General features: G+C 42.1%; 1 protein-coding gene across 3 annotated transcripts in view; it reads left to right on the top strand.

Annotated features, from left to right (window-relative positions):
- Positions 1-2,483: 2,483 nt before the first annotated feature.
- LOC121201280 (carbohydrate sulfotransferase 15-like) overlaps positions 2,484-21,014 on the top strand; it is a 31,511-nt gene continuing 12,980 nt past the window's right edge. For 2 of the 3 annotated variants that reach the window (XR_005896623.1, XM_041067044.1), the window contains exons 1-2: positions 2,484-2,734; positions 20,414-21,010. Coding sequence is in view for 2 of the 3 variants with exons in the window: in XM_041067044.1 (XP_040922978.1) it covers positions 20,570-21,010 (441 nt within the window). In the remaining variant the exon portion in view is untranslated. Of the gene's footprint in view, positions 2,735-7,103; positions 7,180-20,413; positions 21,011-21,014 lie in introns of all 3 variants that reach the window. The other variant, XM_041067045.1, reaches the window with a different exon arrangement.

The following is a 21,014-nucleotide window of genomic DNA, read 5'->3' as shown; positions in this document are numbered from 1 at the left end:
CATGCAGACCCACAGATGAACTCACGTATTTCCTCCCGTCACCTTCCTAATGGATGTTGAAACGCGCAAAACAAACTCAAGTATGCAATTTTCTGAGCTCAGAACACACAGAGATAAAACAAACAAGACCAGTGGCTTTTACGAATTTGTTTCCTTTACAGTAATTTCCACTGGGCTTTAATAGAGACAGAGGCTGTGGCAGGCTGTTACTGAGAGGCATGTCTGACTGCAGACATGGGGCATGCTGCGGGCTGATAGGGTGACTCATATGCCCTGGATGACCTGATGAAGAGACAACCAGCCATTACACAACCACTTCATCGCAATCATCATCAGTGTTGTTGCCATCAGAAGCAAACTGCCTTACTAGTCGAATAGATTGGCATAATCTGCGAGTGAGATCTACAGGAGGCAGTCACAAAAAATCATAGCAGTGAGAACATGAAATTCCTGAAAATCTATAACCTTCCTTGGGCAAGTTGTTTATTGCAATAAATGAAAGAAAATATATTGGAAACAATGGATGTTGGAGGCTTTTGAAACTAGCGTGTGGAAAACTACAACTTAATGAGTGCCATTCCGATTGCTTGTGATGATGACGACGACTGACTCAGCGACAGCCGTGACAAACCCACGGTGAAGCATGATACGAGACAAGAAATTTCCCAGCCACCTCTCGCAGACAGAATTGCGGCCACATGCGGCTACACTGCAGTCAAAGCTTTGATTCGCTGTAGATGCTGAATCGTCAGGATGAATCATCTCCTGCATCTCAGGTCCACACTCATCTCCCTGTTGGACTTCATCAATTAAGAGTTGGGGATGATGCATGAACAGATAAACACGCACATTCTCAGCAGAACGTCACATCGTTGACCTTTACTTTCCCTTGCAATTGCTGTGTATTTTGTTATATTTCTTTGTCTGGGAAGCACTGAAACGCGGTGACTTTTACAAACAGGCAAGCAGAGACAAAGAACCAGCTACACCAACAACTGTATCATTATCTGACACACTCCAGTGACAATGCAGAATCCTGCATTTTCCTGTCTCAAAGGATCCTACACCTTGATTAACAGAAAGGAAAACATCTTGATATGACAAATGAAGTGAGACAACTTTAGACTGATTTGAGGTGATAAATCACGTCCGTGTAATTTGCTTGTTTACTTACTGCCGGTTTCCTTGTAGCACTTAGGAAGAAAAGACTGCTTTTCTAATGCACAAGTACAGTTTCCACACACATCTGTGCATTTGTATAATAATTTGTGTAATATCAGAACTGAGCCAGGGACAGCTTGACAAGCACACGTCTGTGGCTAGCTATACCTAGTCACCCGTCAAGGATCCCAGGACTCTCCACAATGTGTGCGCGCACATGTCCAAAAAACACTGAGCTCTGGCAAACCTAACAAACATATAGACATAATGTGGCCTCCCATAAATCCTTCTTCGCCTTAATGGTCTGAATAACCAGCCAGCGAGCAGCAGCTGTCTAGCTGTCTTGGCGGCCTCTGTCCCCCTCCCCCATCGTCACCCTCCTTTAACCAAACCCTCAATACTCACTGAAAAAAAAAAAACACCACAATAATCCAATGACGGTCCAATAGGGGCTTGGGCAATAGAAGGTTTATGGTGTTATTGTATTTACTTCCCACAGAGATCTATATTGCCTCAGAGCAGGAGCTGAAGATGAGAGCAATAAATGCTGAGCCTAAAGGGTCAGTTCACCCAAATTAGAAAAGACATTTTCTGATCTACCTCCCGTTGTGTGTAGTCATGCAGATAGCTTCAGTTGATTTTCCCAGTTTTCTGTCCCTGAGACTTTTGTCCTCTCCAAAGTACAATGAATGTGAACGAAACCTTTGTGGTGCTCACAGCTTTGAAAAACTACATAAAAAAGAGAGACTGGATTTACTCTATGTTTTTCATATGGCCAACGAATCTCATGAAAAGACCAAAACCAAAAACGTATTAGTCGGTCTCTGAATTCTTTGCGACAGTCTTTCCGGCTCGCCTGGATAAATCCCATGAAAAACAACCATCGGTGTGTTAATCATTCAGTTAAAATTCTTATTTTTCTGCCTTGACTGTGGCTGCCAGTCCCCAGCCCACTCCTACAAAGGATGTAAAAAAAATTAAGCTAAACAGAAACATAATTCCATCCATCTCCCCTGTATTGTTGGGGTGGAGACATAAAGCTGAAATTGATATCAATAAAACATCAACAGATCAAACCAAAGCTACATGACTGGACTAAATATGTTGTTGTTGTTGTTTTGAACTGACCCTTTAAATGTGTTTCTTACCATTATATTATACTATCTTGTAGGTTTTCCGGTTTGTACAGAGATTATAGGCTTACAGAGACCCCTGCTCCCTACCACCCCCTCACCCTTTGCTCCCCTTCACCCCTCACCCTTACCACCTCACCAGAGAAAAAGAGAGAGAGAGAGAGAGAGCGAAAGAGAGAGGAAGAGACAGAGAGGCTGACTCCCACCGTTCACATCGGGAGCTTGAGAGGGAGGCAGAAGCTGTCACAGCGCACAGAGTCTGCAACTTGTTCACATGTAACCGCCAGCGGAGGGAAAAATAATAATAATAATTACACGGACTTACAAATGCCATTAATCCCGTGACCGGTGACCGGAATGGAAACGTACGTGCCGGCAATGAGAAGTTGTTTGATCCGGGTGGTCGTGTGAGCGCTGCCGGCTCCGAGAAGAAACTCATGGTAGGTTTTATTTCATATAGTGTGATTTCTCCGCGCTGGTTTTCCAATGTGCTTTTTTTTTTTTTTTAATTTCTGTACATGAATTCATTTCCTTGTTTTTTCATTTCTCGTTTTTGTTGTGAAATCTGTTCTTTGCCTCACACTGTCTGTTCCATGTCGTTGAAGTTCATGCCCGCAGGTTTTCAGCCCGCATGTCTGTGTCTCTGGAGCGAGTGGGTGCAGAAATGGAAAAGTTTTTTGGGGTGATTTGACTGCGTGTGTGTGTGTGTGTGTTTGTCCTGTATAAAAGCGCAGACATCGCCAATATAACGGTCTCCTTTCAGCGGAGAGGCTCCCGCTGCCCGTAGAGAATGAATGGGTCACTATGTATTCTAATCTAACTCCAGAGTTGACTCAGTTTTCTTCGGTTTTAAGTGGGAGAAAGAGTCGCTGTTTGCAGAAATAACAGCATGTAGACTTGCAAGAGGTGGAGATATAACCGAGTGATTATTATGAATCAACATCGGAAATATCTGAACACGTCCCCATCCGTTCTATGGGGGATTGCATTGATTCCGAACTACACAGAAATCGATGTTTTGGTATTTTCTTTGTGACTGTGCTGGAATATATGGCTTCCCCATTCATGAGACGCGTTGTTAGGGCTCTTCAACCGTGAGAGCCAAAACAAAAGGATTTCCTGTTGACCAATAGGAGCACGAGAAGCCTCAGGAGGGATGGAGTGGTCCTCTCCTCTCTTTGTCCTACCTGAGACACCAAACAGACCAGAGACTGCTGCGAGGCAATTATGAGACTGACTGTCAATGTTGGCCAAATAGATACAAGAGTCATTTTATTTAAATTCTTTTTCTCTTCTTTTTACCAGCTCTGGCTGAAATTCTTCCTGGCTGCACACACAGACACACCTCACAGTTCTTATTCACATCATTCAATATGATGAAGACTACTATGTTGAGGATCTGTGGAGCCGTAAAAGCACCTGCCACTTTCTCTTCCCACAGTTCACACCTCCTCCTCCGCCTAAACTAAACTTACAGCAGTGTACAGCTTTCTCACCAGGCTCAGCTGCATGCAATATGGACTCATGTGAGGGCTGATAGGTTTTGCTTAACTGTCGAGACATGCCCCGAGGGTGCATTGCATCCCTTTAACCCCCAACCCCCCTCCCTTTCCCTCTTCACTTTGAAGTTGAATAAGTGAATGTGCAGATTAATACAGAGGATTTTAATAACTGTACTTGAGCTTTCAATTAAGTACACGGTAGCTGCTTGCAGCACATTAGCCATAAGGGTTTCAAACAGAAATTGAACTTAATCTGAGAAAAAGCGTGATGAAAATGCAGAGGTGCTGAAGGAGTTAAACGACGAGTTGAAACAGTGTAAATGTCTGATAATGTCTGACATATTTCATAATGCACATATAATGTTTACATGGTTAGGCATGTACACAGTGTGAGTGCCATTAGAGTGTGTAGGTATTTTGCTTCCAAGCACACACAGCGTGTGGGAAGCTGAAACGTAGGTGTCGTAAATGTGGGGATTCTCTTTCTCACTGCAATATATTATTATGCAGTGAGTGGGAAGGATGATTAGAATGATTTAAATGCCACGACTGGGTGTAGTGTGCCTGGCCTCTCGCATGCTCGATGTTGTGTTTGAGCTCATTGCATCTCTCCCACCGCAGATTTCTGTGGAGTGGCTGAGGCACTTTGATGAATTACTCTGTCTGAGATAAGTTGAGCTATAATATTTCTGGCTGATTGTGCTTGATTTAGATGCAGCGTTAACTTGGGTCTTTGTAGTGGGTTGATTAAGTGTTCATTTCAAAAGAACTTTAAATAAATAAACAATGAATCACACTGTCACACATTGTCAAATCTAAATGTGAAGCAGGGCTTTGTGCTACAGCTACAATAAAAACAACAAAAAAGAGCGGGAAAAAGAAGACAGAACCATGAATGAATAATATTTATGTCATAACGTTTCTGAAAAAGAAAGATGTTAAGAGTTTTTCAACCAGACTTTGATTACATATAAATGTGATCACAGCAGGAAGTGCAGCTCTTAGGATAAATTTTCCATCATTGGTTTTCATTAGCAATTCCAGTGAGAAAGCCTCTTTCAGTAATAGACCAGCTGTAGACTCTTAATTATTGCAAAACAGACAAAGAGGGAATGCCTTTGTTATTGAAATCTTTGGAGATTCCTCAAGGGAAAGGTATTCGATTTAAATGGCCTTTTTGAGGCCACTTCATCATGAAGAGTGGGGAGAGTTTGGCAAACATGTACAGAACTGTTGCCCTTTTCCGATTCATGGATTTAAGGTCATTAGACAATGACTGTGATAAAACGTATCCTCGTGTTTGGGCAAATGTAGAACCACAGACTGGATCAGTGCGAGTTCAAATGAAACAAAATGGGGTTTTGTTCTCTTCATTTTGGGAGGGAAGCTTCTGGGAATTGGCTGGCATTATTTCTGACCATCTTGTTCCCGTGTTGTTACAGGATTGTCTTTGTGTACTTTGCAAAACATGCAGAGTACAGCTTTTATTAGCAGAGATACTTGGAGTCCCAACGAAGACTTTCATGTGAATTGCTTTGCCATCCTACATTTAAAGTCACATAGATTTAACACGCCGGTGCTTTTGTTTATTCACGCAGTTTTAATTTCTAAAAGGAGAATGCCATCTTTATTACCTTCGATAAATCTTAAGAAACGTGCTGATTTGCAACTTGATTCATATTCTGTCAAGGCCCTGGCTGCGTAATGATTCATCAAAATTAACTGGAATTAACTGAATCAGAGGCAATGATAAACATTGTGCTGCATGATTTGACTTGGTGCCAACTTCCTTTTGCTCCACATTTGCTTAATTTGTCTTTTGTGAGAACACAGGCTTGTCTGGGACATTTTGCACCAGACAGGGCAACTGACTGTCCCAGAACCTCAGTGTCTCACCCTCAAAAAAATAACAAAAAACCTCTGACTAGTCCTTCAGATACCATGAGTTCCTTCGTTTTCCCAGCGACTCACACATTCAGGCCCTGCTCTGATAACTCTGACACCTTTTTTTTTTCCTTCTTTGGGATACATCTCCTTTTTCAGCCTGAGAGCCTGAAGCAGCACTCTGTATTTCTCAAATGAAGCATTTGACCTCTCTTTTAGGGGTCTTTTATTTTAGTCACTGCTGCAGGAAGCTCCGTGTCAAGTGTGCATAGGGGGGCCGCTGTGTGCAGCTCGACCGGGCTCCTCTGGGGCACAGGGCACACAGACTGTCCATATGGACCTTTAAACTATATGGACGCAGGCAACATTAACTCACTCATACACACAAGGTCAGCTGACTGATTCAAAAATGATGTCCTCTTTTCAAGATTTTGTGGCTACCAGAAAATCCAGCTCTGAAATGCGAGGATTTGCTGTTTTTTCCCCATTTTATAATCACTATTAATTGCATTCTTTTAGGTTTTGAACATCCAGAACCAACCATAGTGGATATATACATCTCTCATCAGTATGCACATAGAGTGTTTGCATCAACATAAACAAACCAACCTGTCAGATGCTGTTTTGTTCTGTGTCTATTTAAAAATTGAAGTCTTAGGCTATTCAGCAGCCTATCAAAAGATGTCAGCCCTTAAAGACGCCATCTTTAGATTCACGCCTGTCATCAGTAACCCTTTGTCGCATAAATGTTTCATAGACAGACTGCAGTTTCGGTGAGCTTGCATCTAAATGACAGCAGACTCCAGTTTTAGTCTGAATGATCTGTACAGAAGACAGTATCCGGCTGCGCTCAAGTGTAGGAGGTGGACTTTGAAAACAGTGGTGCAGGGGCCCAGTGATGGATTGATCCTCCAATGAAGTTATGTTATGTATTCCTGATGAGAGCAGTGGATCAACGGGCGGGATTTATGTGGCTGTGGAGGAGCAACCACTCCAGAAGATGCTGTCTGTCTGAAGCAGGGGTGTGAAGCTATCTGTCATTGTGATTGATAAGCTTCTAGTGATTAAGCGAACATGCTGACAGACATGAATCTGCTTTATCTCGCGAATGACTTGCATGCTTTTGTCTCCAGTGTTATTAGCTCTAGTAAACAAAGGGAAGATTCATTTTAATAGCATGCCGTACTTGAGACATTTATAAATCCCTTTAGAAAAAAACCCATTGCACACAAAGGTATGCATGTAAATTGAAGCGACACACGAACAGGGAAAATAGCACCTTTTCATACAGTTTATAACAAGTAATTAGTGCAACGTATGATGTGAGAACACAACATGAAAACAATAGTTCACACATGAAAACCAACATGTTTTAAAACATGAGTTTTCATGCGTGTCTGACTTGTGATTTACATTTCTCTAGGAGACTTTTCTCCAATAACATGACCCTGTGTGTAACGTGGACATCACGCAGGGACTTTGAGTTGCTGAGTAAGAAGGTAAATCTGGCATCCCAGAGTTGCTGTGAGCCGCTGCCAAGTTGGGGGTCATTGCTTGTATTAATGATGCATGGGAAACTAAACTGGCTTTTATTTCCCTCACCATCTGTACCCAGTTGTGCCATATAGATGGAGTCTGGCAAACGAGAACAGCCCCCTCATGCAGCTACTAGTTTGATTTATGGGACTGTGTTTTGTGTGGAGAATATTACTTATGCAGAGAAAATTGTATGTTTACTATTATGTAAATATCTCTATTTAATAAACACATTTCCTGATCTTACCCCTTCATCATTAACATTAAAACTCCTGAAAAATAACATATAGTTAAAGCTAATTATTCTTGGCTTTCACTGAATTTTCCAGAACAATATCTGGATTTTTCTTTTTTTTTGTTTTCTTTAGTATCAAAGTAATCCAGTGATAGTTGACTGTACATCCATAGGTACGGTACATAACAGTTAATTTGGCATACTTTTAACAGTGCCAATTTGCCAAAATGTAAGTCTCTCCAATTTGTCTGAAAGGGGCCCACAGTGGCTCACTGCTGCAAGAAAATTCCCTCAGGGCTGAAGGCTGGGCGAGTTGGTATAGATGGTTGGGTAAACAAATTGTAATTTGCATCCTGCCTCCTACAAACGTTTCCTTCAACCATGGCCATAATCTTACTCTAACCATAACCAAGTAGCTTTAGTTGGTGAGAAAATGCTGATATGGCTTGGATTTGCAATGATAATTTTGGAAGGTGCTGGCAACTAATTTTATTTTTTTGGTATGAAGACACGCTGGTAAAACGCGGGGGCACTTATAACTCAATAAATCTTCTGAAATGAAAGAATGAAAAATGGGGTGGAGGGTGGGGGGTTATCTTAAGTTAATCTTAAATCAAAAGAAATAACTAAACTACAGAGAGGTTGTGCTTCCACATTTCTGTGTTCTGTTATGTTATTATTTTCATACAATTATCACTTTTTTTCAATCTAAAATTTTCAGTGAGAAACTAAATTGAGAAGCAAATAAATACAGAAATAAAGGGGGATCCCTACTTATAGTCTAATATGGTACTAAAGTAAAAGCAGGCAGAAGTATTTGGTTATCATGTATTACTGGAAAATATTCATGATTCTGCTTTTACATGCATGACTTTTAAAATCTATATTTACTCCACCACTGGGACATGGATGCTTTCATGTGTTGCCACGGAATGCCTTAGTTAAGGCTTATTTTTTTAGGTTAGGTTAGCAGAAGGACCCAGTATTAGTGGTTATGTGTGTGTGTGGGTGTGTGACTCCAGTATCTGTCTTCCAGATGTCACTCTAATGGGCCTCAGCACAGACCTGTGGGGACCTCAACAATGTACAGCAGCGCATAGAGATGTGTTCATTTCCCAATTACCTCCGACTCCTCCTACTCCTTTTATATGAGCGACTGTGAAAGCTTTTAATGCCTCGGCCATTTCTCTGTGTTTTTGTTTTGAATGACCTACAAACTTTTGAGATTGCTCTCGACAATTTCACACAGCCGACCACTTTCCTGTCTCATGACTGCACCGCAGACGCAGAAGTTTTTGTTTACGCCGCCTTCCATGTAATGTAACTGAACACGTGGTTAGAGCTGAAGTTATAAGTTTGAGCAGCAGCCGCCCTGAGGCTCGTTTAACCCCAACAAGAGATTTGGCAAACAAAAAACTTGCATGCACTTGCCACCTAGCCCTTCGTCTGTCTGAGTTCAAAGGTCAACATCGAGTTCCGTTTACCACACAGCCTCGAAATGTCCAGCAGAAGCGTCAGACGCACCTGTGGGACTGTTTACATTTTTCAGGCTTTTTAGCAGTGAACAGACACACTCCAACCTGGCCCAGGTCACAAGGAACTTGTACAAAAGTTATTTTCCATGGCTGCAGCTATCATTTCGTGGGATTATCCCTGCCAAGTTAATTTTGAGCTAGAGTTTTATATCTGTACAGACAGCTGCTGCCAGTATGAACCTTTTGGTGAACCGGAGGAATTTGTACACGCAACAAGATGGATGTGCTGTTGTAGTTAGAACACTTCTCGCCTCCCTCCATTTATCAGTATGCGGCCAAGCAGGTAGAATTGTGATTAAACTGTTTTTTTGTTTTTTTTGGTGCAAACTACTGAGCATACCAAACAGGGTAGATGTATTATTGTGATTTATGCTAAACCTGACACTCAAATGACAGGATAAGTGATCTCCCTGTGAGAGAGGTGGAACATATGGGCAACCTTTAAAAAAATGAAGATGCAATTAGTCCTCTGTATTAAAAGGAAACCTCTTTATTACCTTTAATTTGGAGAGTTAACCTGCCTGCCTGTCTGTTAAGCCTGGAGAAAATGTCCAAGCCTTCATTATTGTGAAGTCACATGTATAATGTAGCAGGGAGAAGATAAAACACAGCATCTTATAATTTGAAAATCCACAGGCCAAGTTAATATTATGGATCCGCTGGGATGCCCTCGAGTAGCCTCCCTAAAACTGTCTGCATCAGGCCCGCTCCCGAGCGGCGGAGCAGTAAGCCAACCGACTCAGTAATAGCCCACGTTTTGTTAATTCACACGTTTTCTTGGCAGTCATAGGCCAACACTCAATCCGTGCACATATCCCTATCTGGCAGGAGGCTCGGCGCAGTTAGAGATAAAGCTCTGACTGTTAACTAGGTGTGAAACGCTACTGCACAGGATTACTACACGTCTCCTGAAGAACCTTACGAAAGTGGGGAATTAGAGGCAAAACAGGAAGCTGTTCTGAAAACATCACAGCCTGCGATGCCGCCCCTCATCATCACACATACAGAAGTCACAGATGGGAAAGCGCAGTCTTGATAATTTGGCTGACTTTTTTTCAGTTTACCGAGTGGAGATGGTGCCGTGCTGGGCGCCAGCAGTATCCAAGTTGTATCTGCAGAGAGAAGAAGATTTCTTCGACTGTACCAAGTTACTCAGGGAATCCTCACAGCTGCAGGATTTGAGTTTGGTTTTTTTTTTGTTTTTTTTTGGTGGATACTCAAGGTTTCTTCCAGCTTTAGTCACAGTCTGATAAGTAAACAAGTTTATTTGATGTAGGCTGAGAAAAAGCAGAGGAACAGCTCAGCTGTGAAGAAAGTTCCTCTCAAGCCTCATTTGATTTAACAAATGAGCTCCTCTTAGTTTCCTTACTTGGCCGTCCAGTCCTCGGGGACTTCAGCTTATGTGAGTCCAGGGTACCATCGCCATCTTCATCTGTCTGCAGGGCAACTGGAGGTTATAAAATATATGCGTCTGCTGAGAACAATGAATTACAAGCAACACGACACATCCCATGTGTCCCTTTCATTCTGTAGTGATAAATGAAACACCAATAACACCTCTACACATCACAATTCATCACACAACTTTTGTGCTAACCTAAGTTAAGTAATAGTGATATGTAGTGCAGAATTTTACATAATGACACAGTTGGCTGCTTACAAGCTGAAAGGTGTTTGCCACTTAGGCTTAAGTGTGAAAGATGTAAAATAATTAAGTTATGATTTAATTAAATCCCCCAAGCTGGAGCCACTGACTAATCAGTCACAATGGAGTATAATTTCACTGCTGTCAGGTGAAACCTTCTAACTAACCTTCTAACAATTCATCCAGTAATTCTTAAGATGTTTCAGTCTGGACCAAAGTGGTGGCTGCCAGCACGGCTAAAAATGACTTAAATGATTAATTGGTAATCAAAAATAGCAGATTATTTTTCTGTCCAGCAAACTGATTGTTTCAGCTCTAGTCGCAAGCCAAAAGAGGAGGGAACCACTGTTTGATGGGTGCAAGATCTTTGCTCAACAGTGATTTTATCACCCAAGTGGTGCCCAGTGTTTGCTTCATGTTTCTGGACACACTGGGAACAATGTTGGGAACATACAGTCGGAGCATTCTGATCTATGTTTTGAATTTCTCAACTTTATTGCCTCTCATTATAGTCCCATTGAGTGTTTACCAAAATATGTACTGTATTTATATGTTGCACAGATGTGTCATAAAGTCAGATTTTAGTCGCGGTTTACCAACGTGAAGCGCAGGGTGATTCCAGAGTACAGAACAGTGTTTACATGTGTCTTACAAATGTCAAAGGCATCAATTGGCGACAACATGTGGATGGAAAAATACAGCAGTGACAGCAAAGGAGTTTTATATGTAAATATAGTCTTACAAGTCCTACCCACAACATTTTTTCTCATTTTTTACAGGAATGTTATGGTTTTCCCCTAAATTTTCTGTGAGCCGGTTTGGATCGGAGCCATTAATGCTGCTCCGTGGGCTCAGAGGCATTCCACTGGAAACAGTTAACATTCCCATTGGATTAATTACCAAGTGCTTTTCCCCCAGGTCTGTCTGCTTCTTGTCAAAAAGGAAGATTAACAGTAGATTGAACTTGAACTTGAACCACATGTAGGGAAAAGCTGCCTGTCAGGTCTAGTAAAGAGAGCGAGGAGGTGAGCAGGAGCAGGTGTTGGTCTTGAACAAATGAAAAGGTGTTTGTCTGAAGGAAGAGGTCAGATTAGGTAGAGGGACAATGTATAGCATCTGCAGTTGTTTTCAGTGTTGTCTCCAAAGTGTATCTCTCTATTCTTATCATTATACCATAAAAGTATTCATTTAAAGTTGACACGTTCCCTTTTTAGTGTCAGTGTTTGCGGGAAGCCTTGTTTTTATCCACAGAAAAACAGATATGTTGCTGCATTGCTAGGGGTGCTTGATATAAATGTTACAGGCTGCAGTTGCCACCCACATTATTGGCGATTTACAACACAAGAGATGGACCTCAAGGGAATGAGAAACCAATTGGCATCTCTCTCACAAATTCCAAAAACATCCAGTCCTCCTACACAGCGCAAGGGCGTCCATGAATCCAAGTGCTATTTTATGACTTCTTGTCCAGTTTTCAGTTTCCTCTGCCAGTCAGATTTCTGAAACTCTGTCTCTGCTATGTCTTTTATTTCAACCTACATACCAAACTCTGTCAGCAAGGCCGATTAATATTTCACAAACAAAGAATATGAATCAACATCAAGAGACAGCAAGATCTGACTGCTGACACAAAACACTAGACAAAAGATAAAATGGAGAAACTGAACTCAAGTGACGGGAAGATCGCTGCCAAAAAAAACTCTTATGGCAAAAAAAAAAAAAAAACTGTACCAACAGGAACAGCAGGAAAAACATGGACATACACAGAAGGAATTCTGTCTCCAGAATGATTTGAATTCATCGGGGTATAAATTTCCTAAACTTAGCTAATAAGTTACAGACACATCACATTTAGGTTCATCCTGTTAAATTATTCATTGAAAGCTGATGTGCGAACACAGCAGTGCTTTGCATATGCACCTCAAATTTGAAGCCCTGTTTCATTCACAGGAAATCCCTGATTTTTTTTTTTTTTTTGGTGTTAAAAATGCAGCTCTTCAAATGAAATTGCCGTCGTTATAATTTGATGTAAAGTAGGCTCCCATCCAAGAGAAGATAAATGCCCTTTCACCTTTCCTCATACCTCCAAATTATAATTTTTAGTTTCAGTTTAGCATCATTGTATGCGTTCTCTGTAGAGACCAGAACATCCCACGCTCTTCTCAACATATCCATTTTTTCCAATCAATAATTTAAATAGCAGCCATTGTTTTTCTGCTCTTTTTAATGACAGCATCACAGGCACTTATCCACCTCAGAAGGAGCTGTGGGTGTGGGAGGCTGCCAGGGAAATTAAAATAATGAATAAAAGATAAGACTGAAGAAAGTGCTGAACTGGGACTCCGCTGAGATCCCAGCTGAACAGCAGTTATGAATCCAGGGCAGGGGCCACGTTTCTTGCCACCCTCCTCTGCAGTGAGAGTGTCTGAGGACTGTGTTGATAATTTGACCCGGCGGCTCCTCGGTCGGGTCACGGTCAGGTCTTGGTCTCTCTGGTCTCCTGGGGAAGGGGGGGGGGGGCTGCTGCCTGACTTCCTGGAGATTAGATTCTGATCTTTGGGTCAACAGTGTGTGTGATCTGGGGGAATGTGAAGGATGTCTTCTCCCTGGGTAATATGATCCATGAATCCACTCTGAGTCACAGTGAATACCGATCTTCTCCTTCTTGCTTGTGTTACATGGTTGTGATTTACATGATCGGACTGGGCTGCAGCCCCTGGGGGGGTTCAGCAGAGCAACTGACATATTTGACAGGTCACGTTGCTTCTGCTCGCTCTATCATCAGTGGGCTTTGTGGTACATTGTGGAGATGCAGCACAATGCAATCCTATTTCCAGATGTTTCGCTTGTGCTCTCAAGCTATTGTAAAGATTAACTTCATGCTTCAGTAGCTTGCCTTGGTTCTCGCTTCATTTCCTCCCACCAGTGATGCTTTTTCTAATTTATTTAAGTAGATACTCCATAGTTAAGGCTTATTGTTTTCAGCTTTATCATGTAGCTATTATCACCATTTATGTTGAGAATTAAAAGAAGTCAATAATACAATTGGGGTGAAAATCATGTAACACACCAGCACAAAACACCAGTTTGTTTACATGAGGTGCATAATCAGCAGCTTATTTGTAATTTCTCATAATTTTTTAATCTATTTATTTTCTATTACTTTTTTGAGAGCATTTTTTGAGCATCAGGCATTTTTTGAGATGTAACCACAGGAGGACATTTACTGTAAATTACAGTCATCAATATTTTCTTGGAACAGGAAACATAATTTCTGGGTGTCAGGGAAACATAACATCCAGTTATAATCTTTATGATTTTATAAAATCAAACTCCATTATTTCTATACGGTTTATGGTCGGCTTCAAATGTTTATGTTCAGTAATTGCCGCATATATTATTTTTTTTTTTTTATTGGTAGCGGCAGAGTCCGCCATTCTCACAATGGATTCAGATTACCCTCACATGCACAAGGGATTTACAGGGATATGATACATGTACGTAATCCAGTGCGCTGATAACCTCACTTTTTAATGTTCATCTCTGTATTAAGTTAATTCTAATCCAAACTGAACGGTGCCGACTGCCGCTGCTTCACATTAAAAGCATTCAACTGGCAAAACATGGAGTGGCTCATTTTCTGCACTTGTTCATGAGCAGGTAATTTTTCATTTTTTGAAGGGAGTAAATAGAACAAGAGGGGACCAGCCACAGCGAGCATGAACTATTACAACTGCTCAGCAAGGTAACCAGCTCCATTCAATGCGCTCTGCTGTTGTGCAGAAAACTACTCGAGGCGTGTGCAGCGTGAAATAAGATAGCTGTTGCAATTATTTTTGACTGACTTCCTCAGTAAAACAGCGCGAGTTTGTTTGGTTGTGCTCCTAACAACCTCTGCTCCTCTGTTGTATTTCTGACAAAAGCAGCTGCTTATAAAGTGTCTGCTGTACTATCAAACCTCACTGGCTGTTACCATGGTAACCACAGGTGTCAGCAAATACACCTGCACTGAAATCTTAAAGATTACAACTTTTTATAATCCCACTTAAAAACAGACTGCTCTTGGTAATTTTTGCTGAAAATATAAATCTTATCCACAGTTTATGGAGAGAACTCTTGCCCTGCCAAGATGCCGTGGCAAAATTAAAACAGCCATGACACGGGAGGAGGCAGTGACAGTGTCATCAGCAGCTATATATCACCAGCCCTTTTCAACCAATCATGACATTTCTTCAATGTCACATGTCAGGCTGAGTCACACGACTGTATCACCCTTGCCGTGGCCTCATGCTGAACTTTAATTATTGCGAGTGGCCTGGTGGAAAAACATTTTTCTCCAGCTGACACAGCGATGACACCCCCCTTTTGTTCTTCCTTCTGACTGCTTCTGTCACGCTCCTGCCCCGACAGTACTTCCTGTGTTGTTGCTGGACTTCAACCTCAATCCACATCCCGTCTCTCGCAGATGTTAAGAGGTCAGGGTAGTGAAGATGAGCAGATGGTTTCTCAGAAGTGAACATACAGAGAATGAACGCCTACAGCCCCTCAGCCAGTATTGGCTGTTACAGTCAACTCAGCAGCCATTTGTGTAGAAAAAGCCATAACGGGAAACGGCCTGAGTCTGCAGGCAGTACTGACATTCTGCTTACAGTCTGAACTGAGTCATTAGCTGTTTGCTCTATTCTTCATGTCTTTGCTTGTTTGCTTTGGACAATCCGTAAATCACCCTAAAGGGGAAATGGCTTGATAATGCTTTGTGGACGAGCTCGTTCCTGAATCACAAACCGTGTCTTCAGTATGACAGTGGATGGCTGCAATCAGTTTAAGAGAGTAGGTCGAGAGTACTCCTGGGCAGCTGCACACAAGGACTCTGTGGACAGAATGTGCTGTTCTATTCTCAAGGTCTCCCAAGTCTCTTTATCACAGTAGTTTCAGTCCCCTCTGCCATTTTATGCTCAAGTCTTATAGTCCCCCAGTCCTTGAATGAAGCAAAAGCACCTAGCTTGCTTGCTTGCTGTCTCTTTTCCCCAGCAAGCTAGCAGCAGATTGTTGTTTATGCCGTGCACCTTCCACTTGTGCTAATCTGTTGTTTTACTACTGTCGCAGATAACACCGAGTCCGCAGGTAAACTCCATGTTTCTGGCCGTGTAGGGAAGCAACATCACCATATTACTTTACACACCAGCACAATGAATCAAGCATAATCACTCGTTTACATTGTGTTCTCTTGTTTATCAGTCAGCCTTACATAAGCCACTCTGTGCCTCATGCTGTCAGTAGTGTTTTATTGGATGCTGTGCATCCAGAGAATATAAATATGCTTACTCTTTGTCTAATGCCTTAACGCCTTGATTTCCTCCTTCATCATGCACATGTCTCTGACTTATCTGATGATTATAAATTGGCTATCCAGTGATGTATTTGTCCACGAGGATTTAACTATTTTTCATTGACTCTTCGTGGTAATATGGATTGGGGCTTGCTTGAGCTTATCGACTGGCTTCATATAGCATTCCACTGTGGCCCAGTCTCCAACTCTCCAGTCCTAATCTGCCCTTTTGCACCTGCAGATGGATGAAGTTTAAGCTGTCGTGTAATGTAAACAGCACTTGAATAATAAAAGATGCTGTGGCATTTAGGAAGACCTCCCTCCTCTGGTTCTCTGAGGACAGACATATATACTGAGGCAAATTGCCTTACAGACTGTCTTCAAGAGATTCCTGCACTATTTTTTTCAAAGAGAAAACAAGCGGGAAACTTTTGACTCCCACTGTAAATGGGTTATTGTTATGCCCAATAGAAATAAAAAGGCCTTTTAATCTTCAAAGATGAAGACAACAACACAGGGAGGTCTGTGAGGATAACCACGATATTTGAACTGTTTTCTGTGATAAGGAGCAGTGAGTTCTCTGTAGCCTGAGAGAGAGAGAGAGCTGGCTCTGTTGCTTTGAATCAAAACAAAAAAGGGGCATTTCAGGGGCCCATCAGCAGGCCATGCAATTAATTTCCTCCATTTGAAAAACCAGAGAGCCGAAAAAGTAGGACATTGTGCTCTCCACTGCACAGACTCCTTCTCCAGCCAGGTATAACGATCATTCACCGCTGTCGTTTGAGGAATGAATGATTCAAGGGCTGTGGAGTCTTTCTGTCATTCCTATTGTATAAGAGCATTTATTATGGAACATGGCCACAGTTCAAGGATAGTATAGGAAAAACAGAATATTTTTTCTGCCTTGCAAGTAAGGCCTTGTCTGTTTGTGTCACCACTGCGTCTTCACAATCAGTGCCAAAGAAAACAAATTTTCACATTAGTGGCATGGGAAAAGCTGTGATACAACCAGTTTGAAATTTTATTTTCTACAGCCAATAGCTTAATGGTGGTTAACAACAATGGGTTTTCAGCTGGCACTTCAATTTAGTACAAAAAAAAAGATAATCTGTCCATCTGCACTGCAGCTTTTCACACAAATAATCAATCATCACGTACTGGCAGCGGTAAACACAAAGAAAATAATTGTTAAGCGAAGAAGAAAGGGTACACAAGAGAACAGCAATTAGCTGCCAGTGTGTTAGACTGGTTGGCTTTTCCAGAGCAGAGATGGACAGCTAGGAGCGGAGTAGACAGTCGACTTTAAACAAATCTGCTTGATTGCCTGCTTCACTGATCTATCTCTGAATGGCAGGGTAGACAGTTTCTTCCCATTAAAAAGGAATCTTTCCTCCCCACTGTCGCCAAGTGCTTGCTCATGGGGGGGATGTTGGGCCTCTGTAAATACTATTGCAAAAAAATATGGTCTAGACGTGCTCTATGTGAAAAGTGCCCTGAGATAACTTCTTCTTTTATGCTCTGGTGCTTCATAAATGAAACTTTTAGCCACTGTTTTAATGAATGTTGATGGCTTACTAGAAAACAAGAAACCCGTGACCCTAAATGACTCACTTACTATCTATAATGCTTTATAAATGTATAAATGATTCAAAGTCATTCACTCAGTATTGGCTGATATGTCACAGTAAAAACTCCCACCTCAGTGTGTATTTTGCTCACAAAAACAAACAAACAAACATACAATATTGATATTGATATAGGTCTAACAAATTCTGTATTGGTCAGGCTCTAATAGTAATAGAAACGCTAATACTAAAAGTAAAAAGACAAAGCACATTGTTCTAGAGCAGGCGATACGCTCGCCAAAGGGAACAACATGGAAACCCAAATGTTTATTTAAATTAATGCTTGCTACTGATGTATAAAGCATCCTTCTTCAGTGAGGAAAAACTTTTTACTATTATGGATTTGAAGGTTTGTCATCTGAAAAGGTGGATGGTGTAACCTTGTGTTCTCTTTGTCCACTGCCCTGCAGCCATATTTCTGTTCCAGTTAAGCTATTTCATCATGTTTGATGGACAGGAGCAACGTATTTGCTTTATGAATAGAGCAGGTCTGTCAAGCTGCCAATCGCCCACTGCTACAGTTAGCTGACTGATTGATTCAGATGTGACGTCCCCCGAGAGTGACATTCTCTCATCAATGACACAGTTTCTTTTTCCTCTTTTTCCCTCCCTCTCTCTATTCTCTCTTCATCTCTTTCTCCTCATGTCTCAACTCGCATGCCCTCTTCTTCCTTCTCCTCTATCTTAAATAGCCTTGAGCATGAGCACCCCATTGACATCAGCCTTGATGAAGGATGCACACAGTCAATAAGTGCTAATGGCATGACGACTACAGATGAGCACATACGCTCATCAATAGCAAAGAGTGGGCTTGTTACGAAAGAGCAATCCTGAAAATGTCATTCTACTTTTAGCACTTTGATTAGTACAGTGTCCATCTCTGTGAGGGGACATGTCATCTGACCTGCAGTAATTACACTCCTTTTTTAAAGCAGACCTCCTGGTCTTTCACAGCTTTCATAGCTTTGGAACATCAGAGAATTTGTTCAATTGGAACCACACACCATTATGGTGTATTTAAATAACAACGAGTACATGAGCTTGTTCTGGTGAACTTTAAGCGAGAGAAGCGCCGATGCGCCATCTGCGACATGTGGGCAAACTTTAATTGAAGTAGTTATAGTCATTTAAAATCCATTACTCTCACTCTCATATGTTTTTTTTTTCTGGAAAGAAAAATAATCCTAGGTTCATTTTCTGGCTAAAAGCAAAATCATAGAAATATCTGACTGTGGTTTGCTTTTTGCAGTGAATCCTTTATTCTTCGGCATGATCTTTTTTTCACCAACTGAAGCTGCAGTCGGACAAACTTCTTGAGGGCCAGAAATCAGTCTTTTAAGCGCTGGGCTCATTTTTTTTTTTTGTGTCCTGGAGAGGCTGTTGCTCTGGTGTGGCGCTGAGGGCCCAGCTGGAGGTAAATGACATTGCTTGAGCAGGGAGGCCGGAGCTCTCCAGCCGTCCCCTTATCAGCTCTGCCGCAAGCTTCACGAATACAGAGTTGTGCAAAGGGTGTGTGCGATGGGCGGTGGTGAGGGAGGGGGGGACAGACAATATCAGCAGCTGTGAGGAGGAGCGATGACTCACTTCCATAGTGCCCTTATCTTATGATGTATGCGAGCTGGAGCAGGTTGCAGGTATTACATACGTCAGCCTCATAGCTGTATCCATGCAGCTGTGTGAAGGTGTGAAACATTACCAGAGGCTTCAGCCATATTTTCAAACATCCTTCTCTGCATCCTTTGAAAAGTGCCCTAGACCCTCAGCTCCGCTGGCTTTTTATCATTATGCTGTATTGTATTCACTGCCACCGTGTTGGCTCAGCTCCAGACACAAAGAAAGCCTCAAGGATAAAACTAGACATTGCTGCTGCAGGAGCATTATCATTAAGGATCCCCAATTCTTTTACCCGTTAGACATCAGCCCTCCTTTTATCTGTGGGCGACTGTTGATCCATGTGACTTCACAGTGAGGAATACCATTTTCTGATAATATAATCCCTTCTCCTGTCCAAACTGGGTATCTCTTATATTCGTGTCTCTCCCCAGGAGAGTCTGACATGTAGCCACGTAGTTACTAGGCTGAATGCATCCCTCGTCCTTATCGCCCCCATCCATATTGTGACTCTGATGCAGAGGGAGGATGGGAAGATGGACTGTGAGGTTGCAGAGTGTGCTGTCTGATTAAAACAGGAGGTGTAAGAGGAAGTCATTGAAATTAATTTAATCCTGCACAATGTGGGTTTTTTTCCCCTCAGTTATTAGTCAGAGTAAATATTATGTCAGATAGAAACTGTGACATTTTGAAATGAGTTGTCATTTATAGGATGACTTCTCAGTAGACATTTGTCTAAGTCATCAATATTCAGAGCAGTCAGATTTCTTTCACTGTTTTTCTCTGCTATCAACTGTATTTTTCTTTGTGTGGTCTGAGGTTATATTGCCACAACTACATAAACACAGCTGTAGAACCATTCAACTGCTTTGACAAAGCAGCATTACTTTGTCATTAGAGACTAAGGGATGTGATGATATGCTATTGAGGTATGGAATGTAAAATGAAATTAAAATGGAATGCATTTCAGTCCTGGCCTTGGTGACAACCTGGTTCCCAAATGAAGCAGATACTAAGTGCAAGTCAGCACTTGAACAGGATGTGACTGTCAGTCTACGCTGTGCCACAGCATTACATCAATGAAACTTCTGTGAAATGAGACACATCTTACAGCGAGTGTAAATGGGGGAACTTTATCTACACAGTAAAGCCAACATCACCATTGACAGCAGGTCATTACTCATTTCTCCTCTTGTCTTTCTTTTTCCCGTTACCAGGGAGGTGCCAGTGGATGAGGTGGGCTGGTCTCCTCAACCCATCATGGACGTCAACTGTCAGCCCCAGCTCAAAACCTCCTGTCTGGCTGGTTCCTGCTCCATAACGCCTCCCTGTGTCTGAGCTGTGACACCTGGGACTCGCAGGCTGCTGACACCATGACACAAATGGACTACAAATACAGCCTGCTGGGCTCAGCAGTGGACGACTACCGCAAGAGGCCTTTGCTCCTGCAGGTGGACGACACGCCCATGAACCTGTTTGCAGTCCTGGAGGTGAAACGGGAACTACCGAGGCGCTGGAGCACCTTGGGCTGTTTCCGTAAGATCCGTCTCTACAGCTTCTTGTTCGGCCTGGCCGTCATGTTCCTCATCATGGCTTCGTACATTCTGACAGGAGACAAGAAGGGCCTCCTCCTCACCCCTTCCCCTTACCACTTCAGCAGCCTGGTCAGCCCAGGACCTTTTTCCTTCAACCTCTCCTCAGTCAAGGACTATGCACATATCAAACTGGTGGTCAAGTCCATCACATCCAAGGTGGAGTTTCGCAGCAGTCGACAGATCCCAGAGCTTAAGGCGCTGGTTAACAGTGAGCCACATGTAA

Source organism: Toxotes jaculatrix, chromosome 21, assembly GCF_017976425.1.
Source record: "Toxotes jaculatrix isolate fToxJac2 chromosome 21, fToxJac2.pri, whole genome shotgun sequence".
Classification (NCBI taxonomy): Eukaryota; Metazoa; Chordata; class Actinopteri; family Toxotidae; genus Toxotes; species Toxotes jaculatrix.
The sequence above is the reverse complement of the archived record's forward strand: the minus strand, read 5'-3'. Positions and strand labels throughout refer to the sequence as shown.